The 19,605-nt window shown below is 43.5% G+C and overlaps 1 protein-coding gene across 1 annotated transcript in view; it reads right to left on the bottom strand.

Annotated features, from left to right (window-relative positions):
- LOC311246515 (carbonic anhydrase 12-like) overlaps positions 1–19,605 on the bottom strand; it is a gene marked incomplete at both ends in the record, with an annotated part of 65,499 nt that overhangs the window by 11,247 nt on the left and 34,647 nt on the right. The window contains one exon of the mRNA XM_084336666.1: positions 1,993–2,073. Within this exon, the coding sequence (XP_084192792.1) occupies positions 1,993–2,073 (81 nt within the window). The remainder of the gene's footprint in view (positions 1–1,992; positions 2,074–19,605) is intronic.

Raw genomic sequence — 19,605 nt, 5'->3', positions numbered from 1 at the left:
CTACCATGAAATAGCAACAATTAAAAGAATGCATTCCACTGTTGCCACAGTAACGAGTCTATGCTATTTAAGTTTGTTTTCCTGTGGTCATGTGTCACCATTCTCAGGATCGCCGTCTCAAATCTCTCCAGAGAACCACAGAAAGAGGGAGAATATTTTTTGAAAGGTCTGCAAGAGTAATTGCATCATTACACTACATTTAATGCATACGATCTATGTAGTTGCGGTTGTGAGTTGTGATGTTTTTTTTTTTTTTGCACAGAGTATCAATTCTTCTTGTTTTTGTAATTTTTTTTATCGTTCTCTCACGGGTTCTTTCTCTTTCTAGGTCAGTTTGGCTCTGTGTTGTGTTCCTGTTCCCCTGTGGATGGTGGTGGTGATAGTGGTGGTGGACGGTCTGTTTTGATATTGACCCACGGTCTGCAGGGAGCCTCTCCTCTGTTCTCCACCGAGATGTTTTGAAGCAACAGGTCACTCTGCTCCCAGGTGACACAATCATTTCTGCCAGAGGTGGGCGGATTGTTCCTTTAATTATTGTTCTGCCATGGAAACAGCGAGGGAGGGAGAGGAGAGAGAGTAGGGGGGAGGGGAGAGGGAGAGAGAGAGCGAGAGAGAGTACGGGGGGAGAGAGAGGGAGAGGGGGGGAGAGAGAGAGTAGGGGGAGAGAGGGGGAGAGGGATAGAGAGAGGGAGAGAGAGTAGGGGGGGAGAGGGAGAGAGAATAGGGGGGGAGAGAGGGAGAGTAGGGGGGAGAGAGAGGAGAGAGAGAAAGGCGGGAGGGAGATAGAGGGATAGAGAGGAGGGGGGGAGGGAGAGAGGGATGGGGAGAGGGGGAGGGAGAGAGGGAGGGAGGTGAGAGAGAGAGAGATGCAGTGGTTTTGAGGGAGGGTGGTTTAGCCCAAAAAGATTGGATTCCGATATACCTTTGCCTACAGCGTAATCGTAGCTTGAAAGAGACTAGCCGCTGCTTTGGGTAAACATCTTCAGACTCAAAGTGTCAGCAGGGGGCGTGCCGGGCAGGGCAGGGGGCGCGGCAGGCAGGGGGGCGAGAGGTCTGTCTGTCTGTCTGTCTGTCTGTCTGTCTGTCTGCCTGCCTGCCTGCCTGCCTGCCTGCCTGCCTATCTGCCTATCTGCCTATCTGCCTATCTGTCAACCTGTATGTATCTCTATCTGTTAGCATGTCTGTCTGTCCATTTTTCTGTCAGCCTGTCTGTCTGCTTGTCTCTCGGTCTGTCAGACAGACAGACAGACAGACAGACAGACATACAGACAGACAGACAGACAGACAGAGGCTTCAGCCCCCATTTAGTCTAAATAGCCTATTTCCATGTCTGTCCTGTGGGGAGGGAGAGGATTCTATCTGTCTGTGTCCCTGTCCTCATTAGTACAGCTGCTCCTCCTAACACACACACACTCACATACACATGTATACACACCAAACATATGCACATACACACACAGATATACACAACACACATACACACAGACACACATACAGAACACACACACACATACTCTCTGTCTCATTCCCTCACACACACACACACACACACACACACACACACACACACACACACACACACACACACACACACACACACACACACACACACACACACACACACACACACACACACACACACACACACACACACACACACACACACACACACACACACACACACACACACACACACACACACACACACACACACACACACACACACACACACACACGCACGCACACACACACACACACCACACACAGTCTCCCGCTGTGACCAGGCTGACAGTTTGAAGATAGTCCTACTGCGAGGAGCAGAGGGCTGCGAGATGAGAAAACTCCTGAGTGAAGCAGAAAGCAGGCAAGCGGCTGTAATTGGGCCCTGAGTATCAGCTGCAGATATCCCGTTAGTTCCTCTCTCTCATTTTCTCCGCCATTACTATGCTAATGCTATGCCATCCCTGCATGTAAATGAGACCGGGCACAGACCTGGCAGACCTGGCAGAGCGGCCTGCCCTCACTCAGCCCACGTCTCTCACAGCTGTGCGGATCACTGACTGTGTAGCGCCGCTGACAAACAGGAAAACATATATCACTTTTTTTTTAGAGATGTTTTCCCGTGAGTGCGGATCACAAGTCCTGGAGCTGTAAGTTGACGATATTTGGCATTCTTACTGTCGCTGTCAGGCGGGCTATTGTTTGTCGAACGCCGCTGCAGATTACAATGCCGTCTTTTCAGGGTGAGTGTATGTCTGTGTGTCTGTATGTCTGTATGAATGTATACAGTGAGTTGTCCCAGTGAGCACTAGATGTCAAAGTTGAGTCTATGCCGTAGCCCCCATAAAGCCCAGAATATGTCTGTCTAAATATAGACTTTTAGCCAAGCTGTTCATTATTAGATATTTATAATATCACACAAATTACTGTAAATGTGTAAGATGCACAACCAAAGTCCATATATTGTGCTAAAATCATTTGATTTGCAATTTCTCAATGTCCAGCTATGTCACGGCTAGATATAGCCCACTTCTAGTCCAAACATCATTACATATTTACTATATTTAGAAACAAGGCTAGGTGTTATCTAGACGTCTACTAAACTTTCACTTGTAAACCAAACGAATATTGAAAGGGGATCAATAAAGGAATATCTTATCTTATCTTAAAGGAACACGCCAACATTTTGGGAAATTAGCTTACTGTCTGTTAGGATAACAGTACTGTATATTTGCATATCTTGTATGTCACAAATGTAACAGTACTGTATACCTGTACTGTATGTCAGAAATGTCAAGATATGGACTTCCGGTTTACGGTCAGGTCTCTCTCTCTCTCTCTCTCTCTCTCTCTCTCTCTCCTCTCTCTTCTCTCTCTCTCTCTCTCTCTCTCTCTCTCTCTCTCTCTCTCTCTCTCTCTCTCTCTCTCTCTCTCCTCTCTCTCTCTCTCTCTCTCTCTCTCTCTCTCTCTCCTCTCTCTTCTCCTCCCTCTCTCTCTCCTCTCTCTCTCTCTCTCTCTCTCTCTCTCTCTCTCTCACACAGCAAGCAATTGTCCTTCATTCTCTCTCTCTCTCTCTCTCTCTCTCACACACACACACACACAATGTTGTTGTCCATTGACAACTCACATAAGCAGGGCCGCATTGGGGAAATAATTCAGGCTGGGAAATCTTAGTGTGAAATATAGCCCCAGTCAGGCCACTTTCTAAGTGGGGGTCCCCCCACCAGGAATAATTTTGTTACAAAGACTTAATTTCCTGTATTCTGGTGCAGGATTTTTTTTTATTTTTACCCTTTAAATTCCAGTGTTTGTGATGGGCATCACAAATTATTGTAAAAAAAAAAAAAAAAAACACAAAAAGTAAAATATTTTCAATATATCAAATGCAAAGTACATTTTTCTGGGGGGGGATTATTACAGGCTAGGCATGTGTCAATGATTAGCAACAACACAGATTGTGATGGCTTTTTTGTAATGTCAGATTTAACAACAACTCTTTTCAGAAAAGTTGGAGTATTTCATTTTGTATCTGACATTACTAAACAACTCTAAAAATAATATGGTTATGATCAGGGCTGAAGTTGAATAAAAGATGTATGACTGTTTAGACTGCATTACTCTCTGTCACATTGATCTCCTGGTTGTTCCCCACTTAGGTTATCTAACTATCGCGCCGCCGCAACTAGAAACACTGGCCTGGCCTGCTTCTAAGTTCAGTGGTTTTTTTTATTAACTTTTTTCAAGTACCACCAGCAGTAAACACCAAGTACCACTAGTGGTACGCGTACCACAGTTTGAGAACCACTGATCTAGAAAAGATGATTCCTCAATGGTTTCCGTCCATTAACACTTTCAGTGCCAGCCATAACATTGATTAATGTCCTTGAGTGCCATCATCCACTTCAATGATAGCATTAAAAACGCATAATCTATGTTTTAAAGTATGGCTATGTGTCTAATCTGCCCGTCGCTTATCAATTACTTGTTTGCAGTCAACATTGTCGAAACGGATTGTTTTTTAATCGGTTCATATCCTTTTTATAGCATTTCGTTTCATTTCATTTTCTAGAAAATTTCCGGAAAATAGAAAGATTCCCTCATAAACGGCATTTATTGGAATATTCTCGAATACACTAGACACGTTGTCATTTGTCTGCCTATTTATGAATAGTTTTCAAATAAACGCTAGATTATCGATAGTATATGTGTACTTATGCACGCTATTGAAGCGAGCTGAGAAATAGATTCTCTCATTTCCTCAACATCACACACACACACACATGTACACATACGGGACACGCTGTTATCTCAGTGAAGACAGCTCTGATTATCCTAAAACTGGTAACATAGACTCCTTACCTTAGATCGGATGTTCTCCAAAAAGATTATTCCAATTCCTGATCGCCATTCCAAATATCGATCGCGTTTATTGATTGATTATTGACTGCTGTAAATATATATTCCAGGCTGTTTTCCGTCTCGCGATCACTTCCCTCGTCATCAGATCCCTCGCCAGCATAATGGAGCCAGTAGGCTCCCCCCACACAGATCCAGCAGTCTAATCGAATGGCCTGCAGTTACACAGGGATAGACGATAGGGGGCGGTATTTTCCCATCGGAGCTCCTGGAGGGGCTGCTGTACCAACGGGAGACTCGTTGATGAAATATGAATTCAGATCGCTAATAAAAAAATCAAACGACAATTCCCGTCGTCGGCACTCAACGGGGGGCATGAAAAGACGACATAACACGTCGCTGGCACTCAAAGTGTTAAAACACCGGAGATTGAACGTGCGCATAGAATTTTTTGAAATGGCCCCACAGAGAAAGCCGGACATTCACGCACTTTTATCTTTTGCTGCCTGCGGTTCCCTACACCAGGGGTTCCCAAAGTCGGGGTCGCGACCCCCAGGTGGGTCGCAAGCCGCCGCGGGGGGGTCGCCAGATGATAAAAAAAAATTATAATAAAAAAATTATAATAATTGCAGTCAGGCCACTGTTTCTAGTTGCACCAGCGCAATAGTTACATAAACTAGGTGGGGAACAACCAGGAGATCACTGCAACTAACACAAGTTGGAGAACTATCTCTCTCTCTCTCTCTTGCTCTCACACACACACAAAGGGAGCCGCATGTGATTGGTGGAGGCGGGACCCTTACAAAAAACTGCTAATCATTGACACATGCTAGCCTGTAATAATCCCCCCCAGAAAAATCGACTTTGCATTTGATATATTGCAAATACATGCCATCACACACGCTGGCATTTAAAGGGTTAGAATTATAAAATGAATATGTGGTGTTATGATCAGGGCTGAAGTTGAATAAAAGATAGCATTTTTTATCAATTACAAAAAAACTGAAAATCCATACAAATCTGTGTTGTTGCTAATAGGGATGCTCGATATTGGCTTTTTTAGCGAAACCGATATACCGATATTGTCCAACTCTTAATTCCCGATACCGAGATCAACCGATACCGATATATGCAGGGTTTCCCCCCCCCCCCCCCCCCGAATTCTTTTTATAATTTCAGGTAATTAACATTACATATCTCTTGTTGTGGAATTAACACAACATACTATGCATACTTTTGACAATAAATTAAATCAGAATTAGTTCTTACTTGCTTGCCTGGGTAAATAAAGGTTATAGAAATGTAAAAAAAAATATTAATTATTTAAAAATTTTTGAAAACCGATACCGATATTTTCCGATATCACATTTTAATGGCGATATCGGCCGATAATATCGGTAGGCCGATAATATCGGACATCCCTAGTTACTAATCATACATTATGCTAGCCTGTTTTTTAACAATAATTTGTGATGCCATCACAAACACTGGCATTTAAAGGGTACAAATAAAAAAATTCCTGCACCAGAATGCAGGAAATTATGTCTTTGTAACAAAAAATGTCCTGGTGGGTGGGGGACCCTGCTTAAAAAGTGGCTTGACTGGGGCTATATTTTGCACTATATTTCGTGGCCTGAATGATTTCCCCAGTCCGGCCCTGGTTAAAAGCCTCCAATGCTTATTAGTGTGTGTGCGTTTGAACGTTTGCATGTTTCAACCATACATTTCCATTTATAAAAAAAAAAGAAAAAAAAAGATGATTATTATTATTTATTTTTTTACCTCCTATAATAGTGGGGGTCGCGGCTCTCTGACACTGTTATTTGGGGGTCACGGCCTGAAAAGTTTGGGAACCCCTGCCCTACACGACAAGAAAACACCCCCCCCCGAAAATGGGCAACTATACACTGAGATTCGCCGCCGACTTCAGCGACCATACCGCCAGGCACCGCAGGGCCTTCTCGAAAGCCATGGGGATTGCTTGTGAGAGGGGCATAGAAGCATTCCTAAGTTACCCTGCGACTCTGAAAATAAAGGAGGGCCGCAGAGTTGTGTCCTGCAACCACCTATTCACATCGGCGTCCGAAGCGGAGCGGTTCCTCAGACGCGACATGGCGACGTCCGCCCCGCCCGGGGATGGTGAGCACCGGAGAGTAGCAGGTCTTCGGGCCTTGGTTAGCTTAGCGCAAGCTGTGCTGGCTATCGGGCTCTTTCAACTAACTATTTCGTTCCACTCGCCTAACACAGCCTTTCGGTCCAACAGAACGGTAACATTCATGGTATTATCTACGCTATATATTTCCAGAAATGGGTATGTACATTCATTGACTATTTTCGGATATGATTCAGACAAGATAACTTTCACTCGAACGAGCTATGTGCTAATGTATCTGCCGGTCGAGAGGGATGGCTCTCTCTTGGTGGAGCTATCTACGTGAATCGGGCTAACAAGCCTTAGCCTAATTAAGCTATGCTCAAGACATGCCGGCTGACCAGCTCTCCTAGCTAACATTACCTCGCCACGTGTTTACTGTGGCTCGCTTGCTACGGTTGCACACTGACTTTTTTTCAAGTATAATGCAGACAACCGGCGCTCTTTAACGCATTGGCCTTTTATTGTCTGCTATAGTTCATCTCAGACAAATTGTGTTTTAATGCTCCTGTTATTACCGTCGGCACTTTAAACTGCACATTGAACGTTGTATAGATTTCTCCTCTCAGTTGAGTGAAATGGGTTCTACTTTTCTGATTTGTTACAATATACCTTACAAGTTATTAGTATGGTTAATATTGTTGCTGTGGTTGCTGTGCTCGGTCAGGGTTGACCAACTGATGTTTGATCGATACCGGACAAGTATTTTGAAGGGGGGGAGGGGGGTGGAAATGAGGATTGTGTGGTTTTATGTTTTTCTTTGTATTCGAATCGCTCTGTTTTATGTTTGTTCTCACACTCACGCTCTGATCTCAATAGGACCTTAACAAATGGTTATATAACTGCTATGGTACTCTACTCCAAACTAATTACATTCAGTCATACTGCAGCCTTCTTAGACTATGGCTAATTTGAACATATTGATCTGGAATACAGGGGGTCTCAATATACCGTATAAACGCACAAGTGTACTAACGTGGCTAAAAAGGAAGGAAGTGGACCATGCATTACTGAGTGAAACACACCTTTTATTAGCGGATAACGCAAGACTGGCAAATACATTTTACCATAACATAAGTTATTTTTCTTTTGACACCAAGACCCATGGGGTAGCCATAATAGCGAAGCGGAAATTGAATATTAAACTGTTAGATGTGTGGTCCGATGCAGAAGGTCGAATTACTATTGCTAAAATAGAATGTTCCAACCGGAAAATTGCACTGATTTCTGCTTACGCCCCTAATTTGTATGATGCTAACTTTTATGCTGTTCTCACTGCAGCAATCCTGAAACTACCTGATTACTCATTAATAGTAGGAGCTGATTTTAATGCAGTTTGGGATCCATTGATTGATAGGTCCAGTCACGCTGAAGCCCCTGATCAGAAGCAAGCTACCACGGCCCTACGAGCCTGTTCTAAGGACACGGGGGTAATCAATATGTGGCGATCGCTCAACCCATCCGCGAGAGATTATTCCTTCTTCTCATCGAGACATAAGACTTTTTCCAGGATTGATTATGTTTTTTCTTCCCCACGGCTCTATGATAGCTTTGATGTTGACTTATTACCCATAGCACTTTCAGACCACAAAGGTATCCTACTTAAGGTTTCACTCAGTAAAATAACGTCCTGTGCCGCTTGGTGGCGCTTTAACTCTACATTGCTGAAAAATGGGGAGTTTAACTTGCAATTTAAAGAAAAGCTCACTGAATTCGTGCAGTTTAATGCGGGCTCTGTACAGGATCCCAGAATTATATGGGATTCGGTTAATGGTTTTATCAGAAATAACACTACTCTCTTTGCATCTAATCTCTGCAAGGGACGTCTCTCCAAGCTGGTGGAACTGGAAAAGCTTCATGCCACGTTGATCTCTTCATTGCAGCACAACTACTCTAGTCGACTGGAGCTTCAAATTAAGGTAGTGAAAAAAGAGATTAACTCCATTTTAAGACAACAATCTGAATTTCAAATGCACAGAACAAGACAGCACTACTACTTTCACAGTTCCAGGCATAGTCACCTATTAGCTATGAAGATACGTGCCAGTGAACAATTTGCGGATATCCCATCCATTAAGAACCACAGGGGGAGGTAACCACCAACCCCAAAAAGATTAATGATACATTTCGCTCTTTTTATTCCAACCTGTACAAGTCAGAGGTGGTCTTTGATCATACCAAGCTGGAGGATTTCCTTGATCGAGTCAACTTACCACAGATCTCGGAAGATAGTGCTAAACTGTTAGCTGCACCTATCACGCTAGCTGAACTTAGAGAGGCGATTGCAGATATGCAATGGGGCAAGGCTCCCGGATGGGACGGCATCCCACCAGAACTCTATCTCGCATTCTGGGATGTTCTCGGTCCCTTATTACTCTCAATGATTTTACATTCAATCAAAGAGGGCAATTTTTCCAGAGATGTCAATATGGCACTTATATCTGTTTTACTCAAGAAAGATAAGGACCCCACCGAGTGTGGCAGCTACAGGCCCCTAAGTCTCCTCTGAGCCTATCTTAAGATATATGCCAAGGTTCTAGCCACCCGTCTTCAAAAGCATAGTTCATCCTGATCAGACCGGCTTCATAAGAGGCTGCCTGGTTACTGATAACATCAGACGGTTACTGCATGTGATTGATGCCAGCAAGGATGTGGCGGTCCCTACAGCGGTCATGTCCTTGGACGCAATGAAGGCATTTGACAGATTGGAGTGGTCTTACTTATGGGCAGTTCTTAGAAGGATGGGGTTGGGAGAGGATTTTATTCATATGATCAAAGTACTATACACAGATCCGTCTGCCATGATTATAACAGGTAAATTCACCTCCCCTCTCTTCCCTGTGTCGCGTTCGTCCAGACAGGGTTGTCCACTTAGTCCCGGACTATTTGCTCTATCCCTAGAGCCTTTGGCACAGTATATAAGACAATCCCAATCCATAGAGCCGATCTCAATTAGGGGCACACAGCATCATATTAGTTTATATGCGGACGATGTAATATTGTTCATGCAAAACCCTACCACCTCACTGCCTCATCTTCTCAAGCTGATAGATGATTTTGGCAATCTATCTGGATGGCCAAAATCGGCCTTCCTTCCACTTAATGTTACTGCGAAGGCTACCTCCCTCCCAGTAAATATACCAATGGTAGAATAATTTAGATGTCTTGGAGTTGAAATATTCCCCACTATATGCCAAACGGTGAAGTATAATTATACTGGATTCCTAGATAGGATCACAAACGACTTCGGCAGGTGGTCAAAACTAAAAAACTCAGTACAGGCCCGAGCATCAATAGTTAAGATGGATGTTTTACCTAGAATCAACTTTTTCAGCTCGATGTTGCCGTTACCCCCCCCCCCCTATTGGTTACTGGCAAAAATTACACTCCGCCACATATACATTTATTTGGAACAAACCTCCACGAATAAAAAGATCCACTGCACAGAGAAATAAAGCCAACGGGGGTTTAGCATTTCCAGACTTCAACTACTATTTTAAAGCGTTCTCTTTAAGACCACTGATCACCTGGTTTGATTCTCAAGCATCTGTATCCTGGAGACCATTAGAGGAGAACATAGTGGCACCACATAGACTGCAGGATATAGTATACACCAACTTATCAATTAAGCAATGCAACTTGAAATTTGGCCCTCTTATTACACATGTGATCCGGATATGGCGTGACACACAGAAAGAATGTACTAACCAACATAAATGGCATAGTCATTCTCCCCTATTTAATAACAATTTACTCCTTATTGCACAACAATCAGATTTACCAAATGGGAAAAGAAGGGCATACATACACTGGGGGATATCTTCAACGACCGGGGTTTCTGCAGCTATAAAGATATATCTAACGAATTTAACCTCACCAACTCCACTTATTATTTCTATCTACAATTAAGAGCAGCTTTAAGGGCTCATGGAGTCCCATTAAAGTTGCCACTTGAGCACCACAGATATCACAAATAATTTTATGAAAAGGAGTCATTGAGAGGCTTCGTCTCTGACTTTTATCGTCACTTACTTACGTCCTCATATGATGTCCTTCCTCTAGACGTAGTATGGAGGAAGGATATACCAAACTTGGAAGTCGATTTTGATTGGGATGAAGTTTGGGCAAACGTACGGCTGTCATCACGCAACCCGGATCATCAACAGATTAATCTTAATTTTATTCATAGGATTTACTTAACTCCTAGACGTTTGCACCTAATGGGGCTCAAACAAAACCCTCGATGCACCTTATGTTTAAACGATGATATTGGTACATTTATGCATATGTGATGGGAATGCCCTCCTGTTAAGATATTCTGGGAAGAAGTAACCACGCAATTATCAGAATTTTTATTTCTGACCATACCTGTACTGCCTTCTGTATTGTTGTTGAATGATGTTTCTCAGTTAGCAGCCTCTGTACAGGTAAAGAGACTAATTTTGTCCGGTCTTACGGCTGCCTAAAAGCTGATAGCATCACGCTGGATTCAACCGGATAAAATGTGCCGGAAGGTATGGGTTCTTACCTATCTCGATGTGATTTATCTAGAGATATCTACCGCACGAATTTTAGGTGTTAATGAAGCCAGCATAGCAACCTGGTTAGATGTGGTGGAGAGGATAAAGGATAGCATATGAATTTGTAATCCCTGGTGTTAAATGGAATAATGGATGGTTTGTCCAAGAGGGGGTCCTGGGGGGGGGGGGGGGGAGCAAGCGAGAGCATATGTATTGTATTGTATTTATTATGTGTATATCTTTTAATCTACATTCATTTTGATTTAAGTACTGGACTGTCATTATTGTTATTATTATGTCGGTCATAGTCCTGTGATTTATTGTGGATTTCTACTGTTAATGTTTGTGTGTCTAGTTTTATGTCATGTCAAACATTTAAAATAAAAAACATGCAACCCAGATCAAAAACAGATTAATCTCTTATTTGACCCCTAGACGATTGAATCTAATGGGTCTCAGACCTGACTCTCGATGTACCTTGTGTCCAAACGGTGCCATCGGAACATGTATGCATATGTACTGGGAATGTCCTCCTGTTGAGCTTTTTTGGGAAGAGATTGCCACCCAGCGATCAGATATTTTCTCTCGAACCATCCCTGTTCTGCCTTCTGTATTATTATTGAATGAGATTTCTCAATTACCGACCTCTACACATGTGAAGAGAGAGCGAGCGAGCGAGTGCCGATGTCCACTTATTTTTTTCTTTTTGTTTTTTCTTGTATATTTAATTTTGTATATTTTTTGGGCCCCCTTTCGCTGTGGATCAGGCGGTCGTGGGCTCGCACTGGGGGGGGGGGGGGGGGGGGGGCGTGGTTCGGGGTCTCTGCGTGTCGGGGCATTAAAGAGGCGTGATGCTCTGGCTCGCGGGGCGCGCCGGATCCCGGGTCCTCCGGGGTTGGGGTTCGTGGCTGCCGGGTCTGGGGACAGAGGGAGCTCAGGAAGTCTGTTATGTATTTTTTCTCTATTCTTTTACTGATCTTTTTTGTGGCTACTTATTTCAACTGATCGTTTAAAAAAATTATATATATATATTTAATTATGTATATTCTCTGGTCCCCTTTTGCTTTGGGTCTGGTGGTTGTGGGCTCGGACTGGGGGGGGCCGTGGTTCGGGGTCTCTGCGGGTCGAGGCATTATAGAGGCGTGATACTTTGGCGTGCGGGGATGCCGGACTCCGGGTCCTCTGGGGTTGGGGCTCACGGCTGCCGGGTCTGGAGGTGGAGGGGACTCAGGAGGCTCATTATAGTCCATGTATCTATTTTTCTTTTTTATAATTGTCTCTTATTTTAAGTCTGTTGGAATATAAAAATTTTACATTATGTCTTGTCATTATTATTATTATTGTTGTCGATGTAGTGTGATTTGTGTTATGTTATGTCAAAAGAAAAGAAACTAAATAAAAATGTGATCACAAAAAAAAAAAAATCAAGATATATATCTGTATGTTGCGTATCTCATTAACAACACTTTAACTGCCACACACGAGATATCTCGGGTTTATTTTTATGTGGTTGAAAGCCACTCACGAGATTTCTCTGATTTTTTTCTTTTTCTTTTTTTTACCGATCTGAAATCATATTGCATCACGCGAGCCTACCCGAGTATACACGAGCACCGCCGGAGTCATATGTGGAAAAAAGCGCCCCCTATCGTCTTTCAGATGACATAAGGGATTTTGGAATGGACTCAATGAAAATGGATGGGGAAAAAAATCCGGTACTCCACATTTTCCAGTCCACTGATCCAGCCGGGGTTACCACAGTTCATTCTGGAGCATCTGAGCCCCGCTGATCATGGAGTTCTACTGTATCGCGTTGGATCTATACACTTATCGATTTTTTCGAATGGTGATCAGGAATTGGAATATACCAGTTGGATACCATCTGATGTCAGGTAAGGACTCTATGTTATCAGTGTTAGGATAATCAGACTAATTTTGATGAAGTTATAAGCTGTTTTGTGAAATGGGCTTTTTCGGTTTCACTGTAAAAGTCCAAAGAGGAAATCAACGCGGCGATTATCCGTGCGCGCCCCGAATGTGCTTGCGTGCACGTATAATATTGATCATCTAGCGTTTATTTGAAAACGATTCATAAAAAGGCAGACGAATATCAACGTTGTGGAATATTCCAGTAAAAGACGATTTTCATAGAATGGTCGAGAATGGGCTGTTTTTTTATCTCAAAACGGGTGCTTTTCTAAATGCTCTGAAACGGAAATGACGCGATAAAAAAACAATCTGCCTTGACAGCACTGACTGGAAAATAGTCTTTGATAATGCGATGGGCAGATTAGACACATAGCCATAATTTAAAACATAGATTAGGCGATATTAACGTTAACATTGGCGCCGATGGTGGCATTCAGGGGGTAAAAAGGAAAACCCGGCGTGGCACTCAAAGTGTTAATGTCATTATGAATTGAAAATGGGGAACCCTGATGTAAACAAGACGAAAGTCTTTCTCTGGTCTGCATCCCCTTAACACAATCCCGCCCAACCACGTACTGTATATCTCCGTGTTTCGATTCCACCCGTTGTGGACAGAAGCGCGGATATATCCGTGGCAAGTTGTTATTGCTTGAAGTGCTTTGAGAAGCTAGTAAAGGGCTACATCTGCTCCTCCCTCCCCATCAACATGGACCCCCTGCAATTTGCATACCGCCCCAACAGGTCCACGGAGGACGCCATAGCCCATGTGCTGCACACAGCAGCATCACACCTGGACAAGAGGCAGGGGAACTATGTGAGAATGCTATTCATCGACTACAGCTCGGCATTCAATACCATAGTCCCCTCCATACTCATAGCCAAGCTCAGGGACCTGGGCTTGAACTATGACCTCTGCCAGTGGGTCTTGGACTTCCTGACGGGCAGACCCCAGGTGGTGAGAGCAGGCAACTGCACCTCCTCATCCATCACCCTCAACATAGGGGCCCCCCAGGGCTGTGTTCTGAGTCCCCTCCTCTACTCCCTGTACACACACGACTGTGTGGCTCAGCGGAGTAGCAATACAATCATCAAATTTGCTGACGACACAGTGGTGGTGGGCCTGATCTCTGCCAACGACGAGAGGGCCTACCTGGAAGAGGTCAAGGTCCTGGCGGGATGGTGCCAGGAAAACAGCCTCTCCCTGAACGTCAGCAAAACAAAGGAGATGATTGTGGACTTCAGGAGGTCGGGGGTCAAGGACTACAGCCCCCTCAGCATCGACGGGGCACCGGTTGAGAGAGTCAACAGCTTTAAGTACCTCGGAGCCTACATATCCGAGGACTTGACATGGACCACACACATTGACAGTGTTGTGAAGAAGGCACGACAACGCCTCTACTTCCTCAGGCGCCTAAGGAAGTTCCAAGTCAGTCAGAAGATCCTTAAGAACTTCTACTCATGTACAATAGAGAGCATCCTGACTGGCAACATCACCTCCTGGTTTGGGAATAGCACTGCACAAGACCGAAGCAGACTACAAAGAGTGACACGTTCAGCCGAACGCACAATTGGAGGGGGGCTCCCCACCCTCCAGAACATTTACAACAAGCGTTGCAGGGGCAAGGCTAAGAGAATCATTAAAGACTCCAGTCACCCGAACAACTGCCTCTTTGAACTGCTGCGGTCAGGCAAGCGATACCGGAGTCTCAAGGCGAGCACAGAAAGACTCAGAAGAAGCTTCTATCCCCAGGCCATCAGGCTGCTAAACGAACAATGAACACTACACAACAACAACCATCAAACGCACATAGCACACACATCCACACGCACACACTCACTTTAAACAAACACACTGTAGCACCCACTCCACACACTTTATAGCACACACCCACTTTAAACAAACACACTGTAGCACCCACTCCCCACACTTTATATTTATTGATGAAGGATTGCACTACAACTCGTACACCTTACTGTAAATTGTACCTAAATTGTACCTCATCCCATTTCTGCTTTGCACTATATAGTACTGTACATTAGTACACTGCATAGTATTGTATATTATATGGTAACTCAGTTACGTCTATTCTGCATCGAACATTGTACATATGTCTATACTGAACACTGTGACCTCATTTTCTACTTCTAAATTACATGCTATACTATGTTATTTGATACTATCTTGTCTAGCACAGTCTCTGGAGCGTAACAGTAAGAAGCATTTTGTATGAAAGTATTCTGTACTTCTGTATGACAACTATTAAAGAAACTTGAAACTTGCTTTTATTCCATTTTAATAACCTATTCAAGGTCGCCGAGCGGCACTGCAGATTTACCCTACTCTTTGAATTCGCCAACGTGCAATACCGGCCAGATCCTCTTAGGGGCGCTATCGCGATAATTTGCCGGCCCTCTAGAGATTTATTAGACGCATCCCAATGGCCCTGAATGTGTTAACAATTGTGTGTATATTGAGCCGTACTGTATTGTACCCATTCTGCAATCTGTTAATAAAGTTTTCAATCAATCAGTCTTCTCCAGAGAGAGACAAGAAGATAAATACCAGTTTCCTCTCTGTGTTCAGCTGCATGTTAGCCTAGCTTAGCACAATGAATGGAAGCAAAATGTTGGCGTGTTCTTTTAAGTTTTGGACGGCTATGTACCATTTAGACACCTTTTAGTCGTCTAATAGATGAAGAGTTGCTCAGTGGGATGTAGATGGTCAATAACGTAATAGTACCTTATGCTAAGGACTTAGCGTGGAAATACTTTTTGTGTTGATGCAGCATGGGATCGCTTACAACTTGACCTAAAACTGAGTTCCCATGTCTCTCTTGTTCCCATCGCCTCTCTCGTTCCCTCGTCTCTCTTGGAATTTTTTTTATTTATGCTCAATGGTCGTCCACTGTCGACCTGTAGTTGTTTGGCTTGATTATGTTCTATTGTACGATGCTGCTACTACCGTATTTATATTTTCCCTCAACTGTATAACTTTTCTTTCTTTCTTTAAAAATTTTTTGATCCACTTTTTGTCCCCATTTTCTATTTTTCTCCTCAATTTCGTATTTCCAATTCTTCCCTAACCTGTCTTGAACGTTGCTAGACTATGCCTCCCACTGGTCAGCTGTAGTGAGGATAGAAGCCTTGCATCACGTGTCCCCTCCGGTACACGAGGAGGCAGCCTGTCGCATCTTTTCACCGCAGCAGCTCGAACTCTCAGTGGCGAGGAGTAACGCGTGGGAGGCTCACACTGCCCCCGATACTTCCTGTTTCCGCCGCACCGGCGTCACCCAACCGACCTGTAGGAGTCGCTGTCCACAACGTCCAATCCCCACCCACCGTCTTTCCCACCATCTAACACTGCCAATTGTGTTAGTATGACGGCCAGCCAAGCCGGTAGCAACACCGAGAGCTGGGCTCGATACCAGCATATCCTGCGTTAGTGGCGAGCGCATTGCCCACTGCACCACTCAGCCGCCTCTTTCTTTCTTTTTTTAACTGTTAATTCTTATTTATTTTATTTCATTTGTGTATGTGTTGGGATGTGTTGAGGCCATCATGTAAATGTAGGGGATGCAAATAGATGGTTATCCTACCATTGTAATTCTACACAGTGGAATCATTATGAACAGGTACATGGTCCTATCACGAGCGGGGCGGGAGTTTTCAGAACCAGCCTATCAGAATGGAGTACCTGAGTGGAGTCCCACAGTGACGGGCGTGTCCAGGCAAGTTGGAAAAGACATTGTCCATGAGAGAGGCACGGAAAATACCGTCTCTTCACGAAAACTACTAGAAGTTGACGTTAAGCCAACACAACTTCTAAAAAGAAGTAACAGACATTAGAATGGACAGTTTAATAACAGTGTGTGGTCGCATTGTTATCGTAACGTGAGTTTTATGCGGCGGGTACCCTCGTGTCTGAGAGAATATCATGCTAACCGCGGCAATGGCGGCGTTCGTTTCTGAAAAGTAACATTCGACTGAGAGCGAAAGAGGCTTTGTCAGTGCTGTGAGTTTCAAGAAAGTGAATGACATTGTTGAAGAAAGAAGCAGATGTATACTCTGAGAGTTTTTTTTTTTGTATTTTATTTTTTTATTATTTTTTAAACAAACACAAACAAACATGACAACACAAGATTAGATATACAAGCATTAATTAACAGTGCACATCCAATGAAATCACCATTTAGATAAATGTCTTATACAAGATATACCCCTAATACCTGCTATCTATTACCCTACACACATATGCTCTTGCTCGCACCCCCCCCCCCCCCCCCCCCCCTGGACCCCCCAATGGATAATCCATCCATTATCATTCGCTCCTAACCAGACCCTACCATTATATGCTTGCTTTTATTCTCTCCACCACTTCTAACCACATTGACATTTTGGATTCATTGAGACCCAAAATTCTTGCTGTAGATATTTCTAGATAAATCACATCGAGATATGTAAGAATCCAGACCTTCCGGCACATTTTTTCAGGTTGAAACCATCGTGATGCTATCAGCTTTTTAGCCACTGTGATAAAACCAATCTCTTTAGCTATATAGATACTGCACACTCAAAAACATCATTCAGCAGTAATACAGAGGGGTGTACAGGTATATTCAGAGTTAAGAGATTTGATAATTGCTGGGTCACTTCTTTCCAGAATATCTTAACTGGTGGGCAGTCCCAGTACATGTGCATAAATGTCCCCTCGTCCTCATTTGTACATAAGGAGCATTTGGAGTCTTGTTTAAGACCCATTCTGTTCAGTCTTATAGGAGTCAAGTATGTCCTATGAATATAGTTAAGATTGATTTGTTGATGGTCCGGGTTCCTTGATGCAAGTCGAACATTTGCCCAGGCTTCTTGCCAATCAAAATCTTTTTCCAGGTCTGGTATATCCCTCCTCCAGACTGAGTCTAGGTGGAGGGTTTCATACGAGGACGTTAGTAATTGATGATAAAAATCTGATACAAAACCTCTCGATGTCTCTCTTTCATAGAAGAATTTGTGGTATCTGTGGTGTACAATTGGTATCCTTAATGGAACACCGTGAGCCTTCAAACATAACAATAACTGTGCGTAAAAATAATATGTGGAGCCGGTGAGATTACATTTTTTGTGTATTTCATCATAACTACAAATACCCTGTTTGTTGAAAACATCTCCTAATGTATGTATGCCTTGCTTTTCCCATCTAGGGAATCTTATAGGTCGTTTTCCAATCAGGAGTGCATTGTTATTGAATAAGGGAGTATGATTATGCCATTTATGTGGGTTAGAATTTTTCTTTTGTGTTTCACGCCATATCCGGATCGCATGAGTAATTATGGGGCCAAATTTCAGTTCGCATTGCTTAATTGATACTTTGGTGTATACTATGTCCTGCAGTCTATGTGGTGCCACTATATTTACTTCTAAATTTCTCCATGATACTGATGCTTGGGGTTCAAACCAGGTTGTCAGTGGTCTTAAAGTGTACGCCTTAATTAAAATAGTGGAACAAATTTGGAAATGCCATACCTCTGTCGGCTTTGTTTCTCTGTGCGGTGGATCTTTTTATGCGTGGTGGTTTGTTATTCCAAATAAATTTGTATGCGGAAGAGTGTAATTTTTTCCAGTAACCATCTGGAGGGGGTAACGGTAGCATTGAGCTGATGAAGTTGATTCTAGGTAGGACATCCATCTTAACTATTGAAACCCATGCCTGTGCTGAGTTTTTAAGTTTTGACCACTCTGTGAGAGTTTTTATGGACTTTTAATACGCTAAAAGTCAGTAGCTACCGCCGAGACCTGCGGTCAGTACGTGAAGTGTTAACGTGAAATGTAGCTTCGTGCCTTGAACGGCACGCGCAGTAAATACCAGTGAGTGCGTTATTGCGGTCGTGTTCGTTGATGTTGCTATTGTATCGAGTACAGAAGATAAAAGACAACCTCAGCAAAGACTGAATTGAAGAAGACGTGGTGCCTAGACTGAATTGTGCATTCGTTCTGGATTGAAGAAGACGTGGTGCCGCTGTCCAGACAGAACCAGGATGTGAGGGAGACCGGCTGGTGTCCATTAACAGCTAACACGCACACACACACTATCCCACTCACAAACAGACTGGAATACACGCACACAAACAGACTGGAACACACACACACACAAACAGATTGGAACATACGCACAAGCTCAGTGACCAAGCAGTTACATGCATTATTTAGAACATTTGAAATAGGATGTTTCCCTGCCATCAGAAGACATCCTCCAGTGACTCAGCTCATCTCGTATGCAGTACAGGAGTGGTAATTGTATCAGTTGTAACCAACTGAGGTACTGTGTTAAAGTAATAATTGATTGTACCAAACCTTTTCCAGTTGTAACCAACTGAGGTATTGTGTTAAAGTGATAGTTAACTGTATCAAACCCATGTCAGTTGTAGAAGACTGAAGTAATGCGTTAACCCTTAGTGGGTGACAGATATCACGTTTATATCCAGTGTTAAAGTTAGAGGTTATATATGATTGCTAGTAACTGTCTAACTATGCATAACTGTTTCCACTAGAGGGCGCTATAGGCGGAACCGCTAATGCTACGGCCAGGTAGAGGGTATTTAAGGAGATGTCGCCTCCCCCTCTATCTCTTCCCACCTGCCTCTCACGGAGAGG

The sequence above is a fragment of the Notolepis coatsorum genome (genome assembly GCF_963971535.1).
Source record: "Notolepis coatsorum genome assembly, chromosome: 19".
In the NCBI taxonomy this organism is placed as follows: Eukaryota; Metazoa; Chordata; class Actinopteri; order Aulopiformes; family Paralepididae; genus Notolepis; species Notolepis coatsorum.
This window is presented reverse-complemented; position numbering and strand designations above follow the sequence as displayed.